General features: G+C 45.2%; 1 protein-coding gene across 1 annotated transcript in view; it reads right to left on the reverse strand.

Moving 5' to 3' along the window:
• Positions 1-496: 496 nt before the first annotated feature.
• RTN1 (reticulon 1) overlaps positions 497-19,629 on the reverse strand; it is a 1,195,813-nt gene continuing 1,176,680 nt past the window's right edge. Inside the window, exon 9 of the mRNA XM_069638899.1 lies at positions 497-1,522. Within this exon, the coding sequence (XP_069495000.1) occupies positions 1,480-1,522 (43 nt within the window). The 3' untranslated portion in view covers positions 497-1,479. The remainder of the gene's footprint in view (positions 1,523-19,629) is intronic.

Here is a 19,629-nt window from a genome sequence, read left to right on the forward strand (position 1 = left end):
GAAGTGGCCACAATGTGACATTCTTGCACAATGCAAAATCCCTAAATAGATAAATATGATCAATTCGTCATCAGAAAGTACACTCACTATCAGGGCACTTCAAAGACATTCAGTGAGTATTTTTTGCTGCCGGACGACCGAACCACACACGGATTCAAATACTACTATGTGGACTGGTGTTCTAGAATATGTGACTTTCTATCAATTTTACTGTATACTGTGAGTTATGTCACAATACATGTTTTCCTTTCAATAAATATTGTTAACCAAAAGTTGCTTTTTTAGGAGTTCCCTTTTAGGCATGTTTTCATATTTGTGGTGTCTTCTAGCAACACCTCTAGAAATGGAAAGACATTTGTGTGTGAAACAAGTGTACAAAAATTCAATTTAAATCATTAATTCTTTCATATTTAACTTTGAGCGATTCATGCACTAAATTGTACTTATTGTACCTAGTTAATGTTAAGGGTGCCTCACAAATGACACAGGGACAACATTGTGTGGCACTAGAAAGTTTATTTTTTCATTCTTTACTCAAATACACATTGAGATACATAACTGCAGAACATAAATAAATAAAAAATACAATCATTTTCCTGTGTCATTCTTTGCTGGAGAAACTGTGCAGGGACAAAGAAAATGCACATAGATCCCAAAGGCCAATAGACAAATCCTCCATTTACACTTTCATATACTGGGTGCTTGCAACAGTGTACATTTGTTTGGGTTAATCAGTATTTCCCAATGCAAACAGAAAGAAAGCTTTGTACATTTAATAACATTTATTTCTGCATTCGGTACGAAGTACATTATAAGTGCAAATAGTTCATAATTAAGTTGTCAAGATCTACAGAGAATGTAATACTAATTGTAATACACTTAACAAGCTGAAATTCTAAATACCATATATTTGTTATCAGCCTGCCAATTCTTTACAACAAGACCACTGGATTCTTTATTGATACAAAACAGAGAACTACTGCAGAAGTACCGTACACTGCGTTCACGTTTTGTGTTGGAAAACACAGAGACATTTGTCTACATTTCTAGAAAGTTAATAAAGATACACCCAACCAGCAATCCAGTGACATCGAAGCAATTTGTAACTATTGCATCAGTGCACTAAGCATGAACGCCCTAGCCACATGTCACATAAAGCACTGCCAAGTTTAAGAGGAAAACACAAACAAAAGTTAAATATTAAATAGGCTCCCACATCATGCATTTAAAAAGCAACACAAAAGAACCCCACATCTAGACACCTTTTCTCCTCACTATACAGGAGTGCTAGAGACAAGTGACTGCAAGTATTCTAAGTGTCGAGAAACAGCAGGAAAAGAGCTGCTCCGGTGTTTAGATTGTTGTAAGACCATAGTGTTGACAAATGGTACAGGAAAACTGCAACAATGTGTAACGACAAAGCTGTCTCCACTTCCGGACACCCCAGGTTTTTAACAGTCCTCTTTCTTGATCTCCAGTTTACTCTGCCTTTCGTTTGGCACCAGGGATTTTTGCTTGGATTCTACAAAATAAAAATGTATGAAGTTAAGGTTAGTTAACAAGTGTTACAATGTGAAACCACTCCCTATTTTTGCCTTGCTCCAAATGTTATAGTAAAGGGCAGACAGACAGAATGGCTCTCGTGTGATATTGTATGGCAAAACAGAAGATGCCTATTAAAGAAATATCTTTTAATGACACCACATCATCAACATATGTACATCATAAACATTAATGAAATATTCATAACAGTTATAATAGCATTACATTTATGTTACTCTCCCTTTGTCTGCTGCATATGTGGATTTCTTCAGCTTTTGAAGTTTCTTGCTTTTGTGACTACATTTTTGCATTGAGTGTTTAGTTATATTATTTTATTATTCCATGGGACCCTTATTTATGTTAGTTCTACGCTGCTAACCTTTATTTTATGTTTGCCCTACTATTATCTGACCACTGGTGGTTGGAGGATTTTCCAGTTCACTGCTGATGAGTAGAATATATTACAGGGCCTGCGGTAGTGGCCCTGTAGTTATGGTCAACTCACAGAAAGAGCACTTTTTGGGCGCCTTTTAACTTTGGTGCCATTCGACAAATCCTCACCAAACTTTGCAAAAACATTATATGGCAACCTTGGAATGATTTTTGTGAAGTTTGGTGCGGTTTCGTCCAAGCAGGGCAAAGACATTTTTGACATCCTCGGACACAATGGAAAAAATGTTTTGCTTGCAACTACAGCCAAAACCACTGGACGGATATGCACCAAACTTGTGTGAGGAGCAGCGACTTTGTTCCGAAAGCATGCTTTTGCAGATTCGGTGTAAATCCATCCAGTAGTTATTTTTAAAATGGCCAAAAAGTAGGTAAAAAATAATTAGTTATAACTGGTCCGGTCCGCAGAATCATTTCCTGTTTCGGAGTCCACGCACACCTCTGGACCAATCAGAGACCAGCGTGACTTTTGCATATATCATACATGCCCGCTAATTGGCCAATAAAAAATGTGCAGTGCGTCAAAACATTTGAAATGGACGCCATGTTGGATTCACGAACTGCGCCCGTAGTCCATGGACACCGCAGTAAAAACATATTAAACACAAAATTACACTTGTCAAACTAATTAAACAATCTCTGGGGACACAAGGGTTATGAGAATGGGATGGGTTATGACCATAAAAAGCCAAAAATGAGGTTGTTTTTCTTCTACGAAGTCTGCGAACATCCAAGCTGTACGGTGACATTCCTGTGATGTTCGCGAACATCTCCGATGTTCGGGGCCATCCCTGCATATTTCTGCATTACAGTGTCGGTGAAAAGCAGTTTTTGGATGGCTTATAACTTTTTCGCCACTCAATGAAACTGCATAAGAAATTTCATATGTGATATCATCAATGACATTTGTGATGTCATCTTTGATGTCCTGGGTGTTAGTTTTAGCAGCACACGGTGGTGGTGCGAGTTATGGTTGCTTAGCTTACCATAACTGCCGAATTTATGGGGGTTTTCGGTTTTACTTGTAACCATAACATGCCTTTAACAATGTTTTTTCACTGAATTGCATAGGTTTTTATAAGTGCAACTTAACCATAACGTCCCTTTTAACTAAGGTTTTTCTCTGAATATATGTATATATACAATGCCTAGCCTTTAATAAGATCCCTAGCGTAAACAGTATACACATTTTTATAAATTAAATGCCTGTGCTCAGTGCACCTTTCCCCGACTCTATGGGCATAATCTGATGTAAACCGTGAAGTGATCATACTCCAAAACCACAGAAAAGAAATCTGAAAAGAATCCCATAGAATTGTGTGAAAGAGAACTACAGTTCTTGAAGTCAGCTTTGAACTCCTTCAAAAGCAATGAGCGAGCCTAAGCAATGAATGGCTTGCTTTGACTGCGGCTAACATTCATTTTATTGGTTCACTTTATGTAGTGAGTAGTCCATAACATTAAAAGGTTAGTATTTGTTCAAGCTTTGTGGGGATTCTCAGGGGGTTGCCCTTGTCCGGTAAAATAGCTCAGGGGGTTGAGCGCTCGCTGCTGCGATCTGAGCGTGATCTGTAGGTCGCAGGTTCGAAACCTGGCAAGGCCAACTCAGCCTTTCATCCTTCCGAGGCCGATAAATGAGTACCAATTTCGGTTGGGTGATATTGTATGCAAATATGTGCTCTGTAAAGCGCTTTGGATTAAGGCGCTATATAAATAACACATTATCATTGTCTGGAGGGTGGCACCGTTTTTGTGCTCGGAGGGTCTGGGCTACTGCAATCACTGGGCACCAAAGTTCTTAAGTGACCCCATCTTGGGTGTGTGAGTAGTTCTGACTACAGTGTTGATCATACCATAACATTCTTAATTGTCCCTTTCTCAAATGCTAGACGAGTTCTGCGTATCCAGCCAGCATGCATTGTAAACCCCTTTGTGTTTTTCTGCTTCAGGTTTGAGGAGGTGTGGCTCAAATATGCAAAATATAACCAACCCTTAAATGTCTTTCTTAAATGTAGGGTGAGTTTGGCTCCGGTGACCACTGTGCAATCGATCAGCATTAAGGCATTCATGGTACTCTCTTGAACGCCCTCTGCACCGCCGCAACCCCCCTTCACAGCTTCCCTACTTGGAACATTTCCAGTGACTATCGGACTCTCTGTGTGCATTAGGAATTCATACCCTAAAACCCCAACACGCATGCTTGCAGGTCGCTAGCATTTCCTCGGTTTGTTCCAGGATGTGGCATGCTGATTCCCAATATGCAATGTTTCTTTTTTCCCATGCCAAGTCTGAGAAGCAGTTCAAGGGAGTGTTTTGCTGGACACAAAGGTCCTCATCAGGAGTGGGCGGTATCCCAGCGGTAAATCCGCCAGGATACCGCCCAGCGCAAATAGCGTTACTGCTACTCAGCTATTAGCGCCAGATCCCGAGTTGAGGTGGGGCGCTAAATCCCCATTCATATTGGGTCCATTGGACCCAATGGGGCATTTTCGGCACTATTACCGTGGCAATAATAGCACCATAAATGGGCGGAAAGTTGCCAGATTTACCTCCAGTTTAAAGGTAAATCTCCAATTCTCTGCCCAACTCATAGGGCCTCATTACAAATCGCCCGGTATGGAAACAACGGTGGCGGTAAACCCGCCGCCACTGTTGTTTCCATGCCGGGCGATCACAACTCCTGCAGGCGGGAGGTGATGTTCCCGCCATGTCTGACCTGGCGGGTTTACCACCGCCCGCCTGCAGGCGGACAAGGAAACACCGGCAGCATTACGAGATGCTGTTGGTGTTTCCATGATCCCCATTGAGTCCGGGAATGGGGATTAGCACCATTCCGCCTCCGTGATTCCCGGGAAACCGGGGTTGTAATGCCCTGGTAATTCTGGGAATCACAGAGGTGGAATGGTAATACGAGTCCGGCGGCAACCAGGCGGTTTTACCGCCTCGGTTACCGCTGGACTCGTAATGAGGCCCATAGTTGGGCGGAGCAGTAATGCAGCAGTAATAGCGCTACTGCCGCATTTTTACCACTCTGCCCAACTTGTGATGACCCCCAAAGTCTAATTCTTAGCATGAAGCTAATACAAGGAAGAGCCTTGATCATCTAATACATGCTGGGGAATTGAGCACAATAGCCCAACCCAAGTCTGACGATCATGGCGAAAGAAATGTTTAAGGCATGTTGGGAAATGAAATTCAGTACTCTAGTCGAAGCCTAAGAATCACTGAGGGTTACTCTGATCATGGTATACAGAACATTCATGTGCCAATGGCCACCGGCCACCTAAACATGATGAAGAACTGGAAACGGTCACTAGTGGTTAAATAAGTGACTCATTACAATTACAATGAAAAGGTACCTGCAAGTGTTTACCTGGCCAGATCAATGAAGAACAAAATGTAAATATTCAAGTAGAGGGGACAGAGGGTGTCCCATGGAAACTCTCTGAGGGACCGGGAACTTAAGGAGAAGCAAAGTCCTCCAGCCTAAACTTGTGGTCCTGTTTCTCAAAAATGATGGATGCCAGCAACCCTTCACCCCCGTGCCCCGCAGCTATCTCTACTAACCGGCATTCCAGCATCTGATGATCAACCTTGAGGTATGCGGGCAGGGGGTGCAATACAATTTGTATGGAGAAAGAGAGAGATACACTTTCATAATGGCTAGCAGATCCTCCGATATCGAGACTAGGGCTGAAACATTAACTTCTTGGAAGTCTGTACAACTATACACTTTACTGTATTTTTAATAGACCCAGAAGCAGTTCCAGGCATGAACAGTTTATTAAAAAGAGGCTTCCTCAGAGGGTTTTGTCTCTCTTAAAATCAAATGTAGTGGATTCACTGATGTTGAAATTACTTGTGTAATGTTTGCCCATGTCAGCACAAAATCATATACCTAAGCGAATGGAATCCACACCATAATTGAAAATGAGGTGAAAATATGTAATGTATGAATTATTCGGCTCAATGCAGTGTTTAAGTTGATTCTGGAAAAATGTATTTATGTGTTATTTGCGGTCCGCTGAGCAGTCGGACCCTCTAACATTGACCAGGCTTTCACGGTTCTGACCCCCCTCTTTAGGCATTTGCCTTATACCTGTTTCAAAGGTCAGGAATCTGAGGTTCTGACTACAGATATCGCCATTTCTTGATGCTCAAATTTCACGTGTATGTTTTTATCACTTGCGCTCACTAAAAACATTTCTGAATGATTTTGCCTTCCCACATAGGTTCAACTGGTAAAAAGGCATTTATATCCAGTAGACTGGACTTTTGCAACACAATTTACCTGGGTCTACTGAAATCATCCATTTGCAGACTTAAGAGGATCCAAAATGCTGTTGCAAAGATTCTGATGAATTTGGGTCGTAGTGATCATATTTCCCCTGCATGCCTTATATTGGCTTGCTGTGGAGGAACGCATACAATTCAAGGCACTCTGTATCACTCACAGAGCCGTCCAAGCAGAACAACTCTGGAACTCCTTGCTGGTGGCCCTTTGCAGCACTACTAACCATAACGAATTTAGACATATATTGAAGACCTTCCTTTATCCAATCTGATGAGGGACACTTTTTTGGGGCGAGGGCCACAGCTGTAGCCTTAATGTCTTTTTTGGCAGGGTTTTCTCCTCTTGTTAATCGATGTGATGCCTGGTTGAGGTCGATGTTGTGCTCTATAAGTGTTTACCTTATCTTATTGGGAACAAAGACAATAGTGGAGGGAATCTGCACAGACTAAGGGTTAAATTAATCATCAGGGCCTGTAGACCCTACCTTTCCAAAACTAACTGTATCACACTAGCCAACGCTTTAATAATGTCTGAATTGGACTATTGCAGCGCCCTATATGCAGGTGCCAACAAAACTGTCATAAACAAAATGAAAATACTGCAGAATAATGCTCTTAGAGCAGCCTTGGACATACCGCATAGAGAGCATATATCCAATATCAGGAAAGACCACCACTGGTTAAAAGTTAGTGACAGAATTCTCCTCAAGACGCTATCTCTCACCCATAAAGCACTGAGCAAAACTGCGCCCCCATATATCTCGGCTAGACTGACCAGAAAATCCTCTAGTCACCACACCAGAGCTTCTAACTATCTCTTACTAGAAATTCCCAGATTCAGACTAACAAAAGCGGGTGGAGCAAGCTTCCCTGTTAGAGCTGCCCGTGCCTGGAATGCACTCCCTACTGCATTGTGAGTTGATCAACCCTACTCTAGATTCAGATTTAATGTGAAAAGTTGGCTCTGGACCAATGACGCCCATCAAACTGTTCCCTGCATTAGGTCGTGGATCATTGCATGTAACTACCATGATATTCCTGAAACCTGTACTATAGACTATCTCACCGCCTCCTTTGTGATGAGATGTACCCACATTTCGTATATTTGTACTGTAAATACTGTTATAACATGTAATGCATCCACTGTATGTATCCACTGTATGTAACCAAGCTTAAGTATTCTTGTTACCGCTGCGCCTGGCTACCCCAGGGTTTGGAGCACATTATCAAATAATAAAGTAAACTAAACTAAACTATAAGTAAAAACCAACAGGGATATGGCTAAAGTTTTTATGAACTAAATGTGCTACGTGTTCTAAAACATAAGTTTGAAATAATACTGTGAATGAAGAAAATGACCATACAGACTGAGTAACTACTGTGCATATAATTTCTCCTGAATAATTCTGATAAAAACTATAAAATAAAAAGAACAATTATTCCTTGTACAAATTAAATTAGAATAATCTTACCTAACTATAATTTATTAACAGATGATTTGGGAATGATTGTAGAGAAAGCGGATTCTGCGCCAGTGAGTGCGGCTATGGACAAACATATTATGGGTCCCATGCTGGTATATGGTGGTTTTGTATATATAGTTCAGTTTAGTTGTACCGTGTTAGCCATGCGTTCAAATAGAGAGACAGAGTGTGTGTGTGAAGAAGGGTTGGGAGAGGGGGTGGGGAGTTGGGCCAGGGCAGAGGGATGTTTTTTTTTTATTTGTGGGTGAACCCCCCATTAAAAGGAAAAAAAGATAAACTACCAAAATTAGGTTTACAAAAATTATCACTCACAAATATTTGTCTACACGATTGCATAGAACAGTCCATGCTGGACACATAAAAAGATGTGGGAGCACTATAAAGTACAGTCTCATCAATTTAACTAAATGAGTTCAAATTATGCAGCTTAAAACACTCACTGGGCCTGTCCCACCTGCATTTTTAATCATAAGCAATATTTTCCTGTGTCCTGACTGTGCTGAATAACAGATCAACAGATCCCTTTAATAAAATGCCCACGGTGCTGGCAATGGGGTTGTCCTCTGAATGATTGTGTGGGCCGCCCCACTCACCACCCAGTGCTCTCCAAAAGGCCCTCATAAATGCTGTTCAATAGACCAGCTGCTCATGCAGGCCTCCAGTCTGTGTATTATATTTGTATTTATTGAGATTTATAAAGCGTTTTCGCCAAAGTGTTGAACACAATAGTCAAAAGTGAAAAAGGTGAATCGAGCGGTGGCTGTACTTCAGGTTTCTAGAAAGACAGGAAAAAGGTGACTTTTAAGACAAGTGAGAAAAGTATGGAGAGAGGAAGAGGCACACATGTAAAGAGGCAGAGAATTCCTGTGTTTAGGGGTACCAAGGAGAAAGAACGAAAGCATGAAGGGGCGGGGTGGGGGGTTGGGAAATGAGAGTAGATGAAGATGTTGAGAACTGTCATGCGCCGCTTTCTCACCTGGCGTCTTTGGCCCCGCTGCCGCTTACGGACTTCCTGATTTCCGTCACGTTGATGCTACGTTCACTAAGCGGTCTAGTCTTTCTCCGCTAGGATGACCGTAGCGGTATTTAACCACTCCTCTCCCTGGGTCCAGCGCGTTGCAACCTTCCACGGTCAGCTGCTTTTCCTCACGGCCGCGGTCTTGCTACACGCTGTTTTCCTCTTGCTCCTCGAGCCTTTCCTCTTTTACCTCTCTTACTCTTCCCGTTCCTTCTCAGGTCCCCGCCTTCTGTTCTCTCCCTCCTTCCTACTTTCCCTCCTTCGTGCCCGGCTTTCTGCCTTTGGCTTTGTTTACTTTCGCTTCCGGTGTATGCTGGAGTGTACATTTCCTACTGGGTCCTGTTGCTGCCTTCTCCCGTTGATCATCTGCTTACACGCCCAGCTACCATCAGGATACCTATTCTGGCTTTTTTCCCCCTTTTCTGTCCCTCCCGGGAGGGGGACACGGTCAGGGCGCATTTACACGCTCTCACTGTGGCTTCCTCTTGTGGGAGACACGCTCAGCCTCGGAAAAAAGAAAAGGACTACACGGCACATCGAGCGCTCAGCCCAGTTGAGGAGGATTTCGACTCCACAGGTGAGGAGGTTGAAGAGATAAAAAAGGGTTCTACAACTGTATTAGAAGTCGGTGCTGACAGTTTGCAACGCCCACAAACAACAACCATGGCAACTCCTGAGCAAGTGCAGGAACTAATTGCTGCAGTACAAAGCCTCTCTCTAGAAATGCAAAATATAAAAACCGAAAACAACCTGCTAAAACAAATGGTAGCAGTGAGGGAGCCCCCCAACACAGATCTGCCTCCTATGCCTTTGTCTTCGGGGAAGTACGATGGTTCCCCCAAGACCCTGAAAGAATTTCTTGACGCTTGCAAGGTGTATTTTTCTTTTAGAACCCGCACCTACGCCTCTGATCATGCCAAGGTTGGATTCCTGGTGTCTAATATGACAGGGAACGCTCTTGCTTGGGCCACCCCTCTAGTAACCGGAAATGACCCTGTCCTACAGAATTTCGATGCCTTTATCGATTATGTCAAACAAACCTTTGAAAGACCCGAAATCTCAATGGCAGCTGGTGAAGACTTGATGGACATTCGTCAAGGACAAGTTGATGTGCTATCTTATATCTCCTCCTTTAAGAGATTGGCCATGGAGACGGGTTGGTCTGAGCAGTCCCAATTTATTCTGTTCCGCCGAGGTCTTAGGGAAGAATTAAAAGATGAAATGGCTCATTTTCCTCGGCCTACTTCCCTGCAGGATCTGATGACGGCCGCCCTTCAGATGGAGTTCAGGATGCAAGAAAGACGCCAAGAAAGAAGAAAGACGCGTACCTCCTTTTCAAGGACCTCCTCACCACCTTCAACAGCGCTCAAACCTCACGATGAGCCCATGCAAATCGGCACTACTCGCCGTTCTCTTACGCCTGAAGAAAGAAGGAGGAGAAGGGAACAGGGCCTATGTGCCTATTGTGCCTCTGATCGCCACACGGTGCATAACTGTACTGAACTTACCAAGAAACCGGCGGAAAACGCAAACCCTCGAGCCTAGTTGGGACGGGTTATCGAGGGCAGTCTTCCAGTCCCTACGTTACTATGTCTATTGATTCCTCGAACCCTTCAGAAGATTCCCGCCTGATGGTTATAACGGTTAAGGTTACTATCAATGGCAGCCCGGTAGAGACGCTGGCTCTCTTGGATTGCGGTGCCACAGGGAACTTCGCTGACACCCTTTGGGTTGACAAAGTAGGGGCTTCACGGATAGATCGCGGACACGGCCAGAAAGTAGAAGGAGTAGACGGCACACCTTTGAGCTCAGGACTCATTGTTCAGACTACCGAACCCCTTCCTCTAACTATATTTCAGCATTCAGAAGTCATTACTTTTGACATCATTCGAGCAGCCCATTTTCCCTTAATCTTGGGGATTACCTGGCTGCGACAACATAATCCCCATGTCGACTGGAAGTCCAATAGTTTGCATTTTAATTCCAGTTATTGCCAGACACACTGCTTTCAAGAGGCACATTACCAGGAGGTAAAAATATCTCCCACTGTTCTCTCCACGAGTATAGGGGTGCATTCCATTGACAAGATATTGGAAGAATACCCTATGGTGTTTGCTGAATCCGCCCCCATGGCATTACCACCTCACAGACCGGAGGACTGCTCCATTGAGCTGATACCCAATGCCCTAGTGCCATTTGGCCGAATGTTTGCCTTATCCAAGACTGAAAAGGACGCTTTACGAAAGTACTTGGATGACAACTTGTGCAACGGTCTCATCAGACCCTCTAAATCCCCGGCGGGTGCTCCCTTATTTTTTATTCCAAAGAGGGATTCCAAGGACCTCAGGCCATGCATCGATTACAGGGGACTCAATAAGGTAACTTGCAAGGACAGATATCCCATGCCCCTCATTCCTGACATATTGGAATCAGTACAGGGAGCGACAGTTTTCTCCAAATTGGATCTGCGCAATGCTTATCACTTACTCAGAGTAAGTCCAGGAGATGAATGGAAGACGGCCTTCAGGACACCATTTGGTCTGTACGAATACTACGTTATGCCCTTCGGACTGGTCCATGCTCCAGCAATATTTCAAAGGTTCATAGACCGAATATTCTCAGATTTATTGTTTATTTCAGTAGTAGTTTACCTTGACGACATACTTGTTTTTTCACAGTCTATGTCGGAGCATCTACTGCATCTCACAGAGGTCCTGGAGCGCCTTAAGAAACATCATTTATTGGCCAAACGTGAAAAATGTGTATTTGGGGCATCTTCGGTCCCTTACTTGGGGTTTATCCTCTCTCCACAAGGAGTGCAAATGGATCAAAAGAAGGTCGAGGCTATTCTCCATTGGCAGGCTCCTTCCTCAGTGAAAGAGGTTCAGAGATTCCTGGGCATGGCTAATTTTTACAGGCGTTTCGTGCCTGGTTTTTCCAACACTGTTCTACCAATTACAAACTTGTTGAAGAAGACATCTGTGCCTTTCCTCTGGAGCCCTCAGGCTGAAGAGAGCTTTCAACTCTTGAAGAAGAGCTTCTGCAGCGCTCCCATCCTATGCCAGCCGGACCAAAACAAGCCTTTTATCGTTGAGACAGATGCCTCTGCCGCAGCTATAGGAGCTGTTCTACTGCAAGAGCATGACAATGCGGAACACCCAATAGCGTATCTGTCTAAGACTCTCACTACTAGTCAACGGAATTATTCCGTAATTGAACGTGAACTTCTGGCCATGAAAAAAGCATGTGAAGTTTGGAGACACCTCCTACAGGGGTGCAGCCACCCTTTTGTAATCCGGACTGACCATAAGAATTTACAAGTTCTACAGTCTATGGAGTGCATCAATTCCAGACAAGCCCGATGGGCGCATTTTTTCTCACAATATGACTTTACCATCACTTATATTCCTGGAAGCCAAAATGCTTTGGCAGATGCCCTGTCCAGGAAGTCTTTCTCCTCCCAGGTTGCCCCATCCTGCCCGGAGAAGTTGTTTCCCAGAAACCGCATTGTTGCCACTATCTCCTCCTTGTTTCAACGGATAAAAGAAGCTGTCTCTTTACATCCAGAACCCCGCGGCATGATTCAAAAGGATGGTTTGTTCCTGAAGAATCAGAGGATCTGGGTACCATCTAAACCTCTTCAGAAAGACATATTGTCCTGGTGCCATGATCATCAGACGGCAGGCCATAGGGGACAGGCGAGTAACTTGGACTTGATCAGTAGAGCCTTTTACTGGCCAGGTTTGTCGGGAGATGTTAAGCGTTACGTCAGGTCTTGCAGAGTCTGCTGTCAAAGCAAAAACAACACAAAAAGACCCATAGGTTTGCTGCAGCAAGATTCCATCCCGGAGCGTCCGTGGAGTCATGTATCTACTGATTTCATTGTGGACTTACCTTTGTCTCAAGGATGTTCATGCATAATGGTGTCCATCGACTCCCTCACCAAGATGGCTCATTTCTCTCCACTCCCTGGTATACCAACTGCCGATGCTATGGCATTGGTTTTCATTAAAGATGTGTTTCGACTCCATGGTCTCCCAGACAAGATAGTGTCAGACCGAGGGAGCCAATACGTCTCAAAATTTTGGAAGTCCTTATGTGCCGCTCTTAATATTCACCGCGCATTATCATCAGGATATCATCCCCATACCAATGGGCAGACAGAGTGGTTAAACGCTACCTTGGAACAATATTTACGCAGCTACACCAATCTGGAACAAGACAACTGGGTGGATATGCTGCCGACGGCGGAGTTCGCATATAATAATGCCAGTCATTCCGCAAGCAAGATGTCTCCTTTCTATTGCTCATATGGATTTCACCCCCGAGCCATCATTCCCCATTTTTCCTGCAAACCTGCACTTCCGGCGGTAGAAGAGGTACTACTCCGTATAAGGGACATCCAAGACAAAGCTAAGGTGAACCTCAGAGATAGCCTCCAGGCATATAAGAGGCAAGCCGACCGGCACCGGCAGGTAGTACCTGGTTGGGACGTTGGCTCCAAGGTGTGGTTATCCACCAAATACCTTCCTAGATGGTCTCGCCCGTCTAAGCTGTCCCCCAGGTTTATTGGTCCCTATCCCATTACTGCCAAGATTAATCCAGTGGCCTTCCGCCTAAAGCTGCCACATTCTCTTAGGCGAATTCACCCAGTGTTTCACGCATCTCTTTTGAAGAGTGCCGAACAGTCACTAAGGGCTCGCCCTTTTCCCATTCTCTCTCACTCACCTGATACACCTGAGTATGAAGTATCCAGGTTGCTGGACTCCAGGTACCGCAAAGGGCGCCTGGAATACCTGGTGCATTGGAAGGGTTTTTCCCATGCTGAGGACTCTTGGGAACCAAATGCACACATCCATGCTCCTGTCCTTCTCCGGAAGTTTCACCGTTTACATCCCGGTAAACCGGGCGGCCTGGGCCTTGGCGGGGGGCATGCTGTCATGCGCCGCTTTCTCACCTGGCGTCTTTGGCCCCGCTGCCGCTTACGGACTTCCTGATTTCCGTCACGTTGATGCTACGTTCACTAAGCGGTCTAGTCTTTCTCCGCTAGGATGACCGTAGCAGTATTTAACCACTCCTCTCCCTGGGTCCAGCGCGTTGCAACCTTCCACGGTCAGCTGCTTTTCCTCACGGCCGCGGTCTTGCTACACGCTGTTTTCCTCTTGCTCCTCGAGCCTTTCCTCTTTTACCTCTCTTACTCTTCCCGTTCCTTCTCAGGTCCCCGCCTTCTGTTCTCTCCCTCCTTCCTACTTTCCCTCCTTCGTGCCCGGCTTTCTGCCTTTGGCTTTGTTTACTTTCGCTTCCGGTGTATGCTGGAGTGTACATTTCCTACTGGGTCCTGTTGCTGCCTTCTCCCGTTGATCATCTGCTTACACGCCCAGCTACCATCAGGATACCTGCCGGTTCCAGGGGTTTTTTGCCTATTCTGGCTTTTTTCCCCCTTTTCTGTCCCTCCCGGGAGGGGGACACGGTCAGGGCGCATTTACACGCTCTCACTGTGGCTTCCTCTTGTGGGAGACACGCTCAGCCTCGGAAAAAAGAAAAGGACTACACGGCACATCGAGCGCTCAGCCCAGTTGAGGAGGATTTCGACTCCACAGGTGAGGAGGTTGAAGAGATAAAAAAGGGTTCTACAACTGTATTAGAAGTCGGTGCTGACAAGAACGAATAGAATGAGGGGAGAGAAAAGGGAAATCAGATCAGAGGGATAAGATGGAGCGAGGCCGTGCATGCATTTAACAATGACCAGGAATTGGAAACAGAGGCAAGAGTCGAAGGGTAAAAAAAGAATTAGCAAGATGAGAAGGAGTAATGGAGGCATGTGAAGGTAAGGGGAAAGTTGACAAATGGCAAAGTTAAAGACAGAGTGAAGACTGGTAAGACTGGAGGCAGGAAGTCTGTAGAGAAGAGCCGAGCAGTAGTCAATTCGAGAGAGCAGATGGAAGTGCAAGATACAAGCTATATGACAGGAGAAAGAGAGAGACAAATTAAAAGTAACACCATGATTATGTGCAGAGGTGAGAATGGATGGAAAGTAAGAGGGAAGAAAAGACCAGATGGGGTGGAGCAGGAGAAGCATAACAGTTTGATTTGAGAGAGGATGAGATGTAAAAAGTGGGATGACATCCAAGTTTGAACCGCAGACAAACATGCAGATACAGTAGTTTGCAGAGAATCAGAGAGAGTGGAAAATGAAAGAAATATCTGTGTATTGGCCGCATAGACGTGATAAAGCGCACGTAACCCAGAGGCATCTAGGCGCTGGAACTTAAGAGATTGGTTACAGGAGAGTACTTCAACAGGTACAGTTGCACCACAACATATATGTTTGAATGTGATTCGTTTTTTGACTGCCAGCCAATCTAGCATCTTTAGCGCGGGAGTGATGTGGTCCCTTTGTGAGAGTTTTAGGAGAAGTCTGGCTGCTGAATTCTGTATGCGTTGCAGTTTCTTTAGTAGATAATCCGGCATTTCGAGGTTAATGCTGGTGGAGTAGTTTATCTTGGTCATGATGAGGGAGATGTTGGCTAGTGGTTTGTTCATGAAGGAGAGGAATGGTAGGATCTTTTTGATCATGTGTAGGTGGAAGAAGCCTTTCTTGATTATTGCGTTTACTTGCAGTTGTAGGGTTAGCACACTGTCCATTAGGATTCCAAGGTTTTTGACTATTTTTGATGGTGTTGGCGCTGTACCTAGTTCTGTGGGCCATGGGATGTATTGGTTGCTTGCCTAGTTTTTGGATATAATCATGATTTCTGTCTTGCCCAGGTTGAGTTTGAGGCTGTTTGTGCTCATCCATTCGTAGAGTTGTTTCAGACAGTCTACTAGCATTGTGTTCCCCTCCTGTACATCTTCGATTTTGTAGATGATTTGGGTGTCATCTGCGCAGCTGTAGCAGGTGAGGCTGTGCCTTTTAATGAGGTTGATTAGTGGAGCCAAGTAAATGTTGAAGAGAAGTGGGGGTAGGGAGGATCCTTCCAGTACTTCACAGGCGGTGTCCCGCAGCGTGGATTTGAATGGCTTTATCCATAATGGTTCTGTTCTTTCAGATAGGAACAATTTAATCCAGAGCAGCGCTGTGTCAGTGATCCCTATTTCTTCCAGTCTCTTGATGAGAATGTTGTGGCTGACTGTGTCGAATGCTGCAGAGAGGTCAAGTAGCATCAATGCCAACCTTGGAAATGGCTCTGTAGAGTTACCGAGGCCCCAGGAGCCTCACTGAACACAACACACGGCCTCTCCATCCAATCAGAAGGGGGATGGGCGGTAAGGTAGGAGGCGATTATCTCCAGATAGCTCTTGTTGTCTAGGATCCTCTTTAATCTTACTTGGATTATCACTGTGACCTTTTGATATCACTACTGTGACGAGGGAGATCACTCCCGAGATTCTCTTGACTCTTGGTTCTCTGGGTATCACTTCTGTGATGAGGGAGATTACTCCCGAGGCTTTCTTGACTCTTGGTTCTCTGGGTATCACTACTGTGATGAGGGAGATTACTCCTGAGGCTTTCTTGACTCTTGGTTCTCTGGGTATCTGTCACAATTTGAATAGGGAACACACTGACCTGCAGATGTCGTTGGGTTTGCGAAGAGGGCAGGGCAATCTCCGAATTTGTCAGACCTCCGATTGGAGACAGGGGGTCATGCAGAATCAGGGAAGTACCCGAAAAAGGGTATAGATGGAAATTCAAACCAGAGGGTTGGTAGAGGGTGTAATCTGATGGAGGCAAGATCGAGGAAGTGGAAAGAACAAGAGATGTTTTACTGCAAGAAATTCAAGAGGGGAAGCAAAGTGCCTGGTGTGAAAGAACATTCAGGTCGGGGAAGGCATATCGCGAGGAGCGCATGCAATTGAAGGCTGCAGTTGTAGTGAGAAGCAGGATGGCTGGAACTGCAGACAATGCGAGGAGCGGGTATGGAGGAGCTGCAGGTTTCGTGAGGAGCGTGTACAGCTGAAGTTGCTGTCCTTGCGAGGAGCGTATGCTGCAAAGTAAACAGACTAGCCAATGCGCCAAAGTCACAAGAAAGTCTTGCTGCCGGTATGCGGATTGTGAGGGGCTGAACAGCAAGGCTGATGCTGCAACCGGGAGTTGCCGCAAAGTACACCGGTGCAGAGCACTGAGGAAAGGAGCCTCAGAGTATGCACAGAAAAGGGGGAGAAAGAGGCAAGGTCGGGCAGGGAAGGAAAGAGGAAAGCACAAGGTGTGCAAGAGACAGGGATCCGAGGAGAGTCGGCAAGAACTAGGAGGGTCAGGTGGAAGGCAGAGTGTTACCGGGATCGGTTGTGCTGGCAGCAGGCTTCTTGAAGAAAGACGGACAGGAATGCACAGCTGCTGGCAACAAACGCCACAAGTGAGTAGCAATGCAGCATGCAACTGTGTTCTTTACCTTTAAATAGTGAAGTTTGCTTGGCCCTCTAGACTGCATTCCTCATTCCTGACTGTGTCCAATTTTGTCGCCCATCTTGGGTGTGTTTTTTGCATAGATGGATGTGTTTTAGCCTCCATCTGTTCCATAATTTCCAGGAATTGGGACGATTCCTGACAGTATCACTACTGTGACGAGGGAGATTACTCCTGAGGCTTTATTGACTCTTGGTTCTCTTGGTATCATTAATGTGACGAGGGAGATTACTCCTGATGCGACTTCCAGTCTTGGTACCTCTTTGGTAATTATTGTGATGGGAGGGATTACTTCCGATGCAACTTCCACTGTGTGTCTTTTTGGTAATTACTGTGACAAGGGAGATTACTCCTGATGCAACTTCCATTCTCTGGTCTCCCCGGACCCTGCCTGGGTTTCCCGCAGTTCCTGTTACCTTGTTTGTGTTGGGAACGCTTGTCCGGTTCGTCCCAGGGCCGCATGCGGTTTGCTGTTCGCTCGTCGTCTCCTTCTGGTTCGCCTGTGCAGCTCCAGGAAGGCCTGGGGCTGGTGTTCTCAGTGTCGTTGTTAGACAGAGCGGTCCACCTCCCAGAGGTCACGCCACCACCTCAATATCCCTGCACTGGAGTGAGTGGGCTCCTTGCCGACTCACAGGATTCTTCTGCAGCTTCATAACTTCTACGTCCTCTCTTCTCCAGTTTCTCTGCACAGCTGACAGGTTCACGGGGTTAAACTTCCCGGGCTTTGCAGGCTCCTTCCTGGCTTCTCACCTCTTCCTTCAGTCATTTCTCAGTTTTTCTCTCTCCTAGCTGGGCCCACCCCAGCGCAGTGTCTTAGTCTTTTGGTTGTTTCCATTATGTTCTCTTTATGACTCCTCGTAGCCACCTTTTCCCAGTACTCTTAGAAAAAGTTGTGCCATCATTCTTGTTCTTCCTCGTCTCAGGGGTGTCTAGTCTCACGGAAACAAGGGAGGGAATGTTACGTAACACACATGCCGATTTTATGGGTGCAAGGGCAAGATGGTTAGGGAGTTTCTTCACATACGGAAGTCATTATCCCCATGAGGGGAGTCTCTCCCAGTGAGGTCACACTTTCCACCACCCCTAGGGGAACTACTGGGTACCAGCCTCACCTCCCTAACCTCATAGGGGAGAAGTGATGAAGTGAAGAACTGATGAGATTCCGTGAATCGTCACATAACCTTCCCGCAATGGAGTTGGCCCCTCCATCCTTACCTACAGGAAATCTGGAAAGAAAATCTACATTCCCCTGTTGCTTTCCCTTCCTATGTTAAACGGTAAAGCAAAAGGTTTGGAGATCTAAAAACCAACGCATTATGCAGGGATTGGTATCTTTCCTCAAGCTAAACCAGGTTTAGAGGAGAATGGCCAGTAACTAGTCTAACTTTATGACCAGTTAAATTGTATTTTAAATATGCTGCAGCCCACTTGATGACAAGAGCTTCTTACTCGGTAGTGGCATTGTTTATTTTCCGCAAGGAAAGAGCTTTCTGCTAACAAATAATACAGGATGTTCCACTCTATCATATTCTTGGGAAAGGACCACTCCAAGACCCACCTTAGACGCATCTGTTTGTAGTATGAATTCCTTGTTGAAATTGTGAACCTTTAATACTGGCTCGCTACAGAGTATGCGCTTCAGTGTGTCAAAGCTGGTCTTATCTTATTTTTCCTACTGTAACCTTTGTGGTTCTGCATTCTTTAATTTATCTGTTATGCAATATCGAGGGATAAATCTATGATAATACCAGGTGAGACCCAGAAATGCACACGGATCTTTCTTCATTTTAGGGGGAGGGATATCTTGAACAGCTATTATGTGTTCTATATGTGGCTGCACCAACCCATTTCCAAACAAAAACAAGATATTTCACGGCTGACTGAGCCAGATGGCATTTCTTGGGAATGACATTCAGCCGTGCCTTTCTCATGGCCCTCACACGTTCATATAAATGGAAAATCTGTTTTCCCCAAGTTTGGCTGTGGATTAAATGTCATCTAGGTATGCGCTGCAAAAATGGGGAAAGGGTCGCACTACGTTATCAATCAACTGTTGAAAGGTGGCTGGGGCCGCATGTAGTCCAACAGGAAGAATCTTGAACTTAAACAACCCCCGGGGAGTGGAAAAAGCCGTCTTTTCCTTGTCAGAGGGATTTAATGGGACCTGCCAATATCCCTTTGTCAGATCTTATGAAAGTTATAACAGAGCGTCGCCAAGGGACTCGTGTGGTCCTCGATCCTGTCCTTTTCCTTCAGATGTCATGGAACCCCCTAACATTTTCAGCAAAGTTACTCCACTGGTTGATCATGGCCATTGCTGCCAGCACAGTTTTAGCACAATCTGTACATGCTCTTGCTGAGGCTCAGACTGGCTCACTTGGCAGTAGGGTAATGCCCATATCACTGGGCTGGCATGAAAGGGTGATGCAGCAATCTGG

This window comes from Ambystoma mexicanum, chromosome 14 (genome assembly GCF_040938575.1).
Source record: "Ambystoma mexicanum isolate Mex_15411 chromosome 14, UKY_AmexF1_1, whole genome shotgun sequence".
NCBI classification, from domain to species: domain Eukaryota; kingdom Metazoa; phylum Chordata; class Amphibia; order Caudata; family Ambystomatidae; genus Ambystoma; species Ambystoma mexicanum.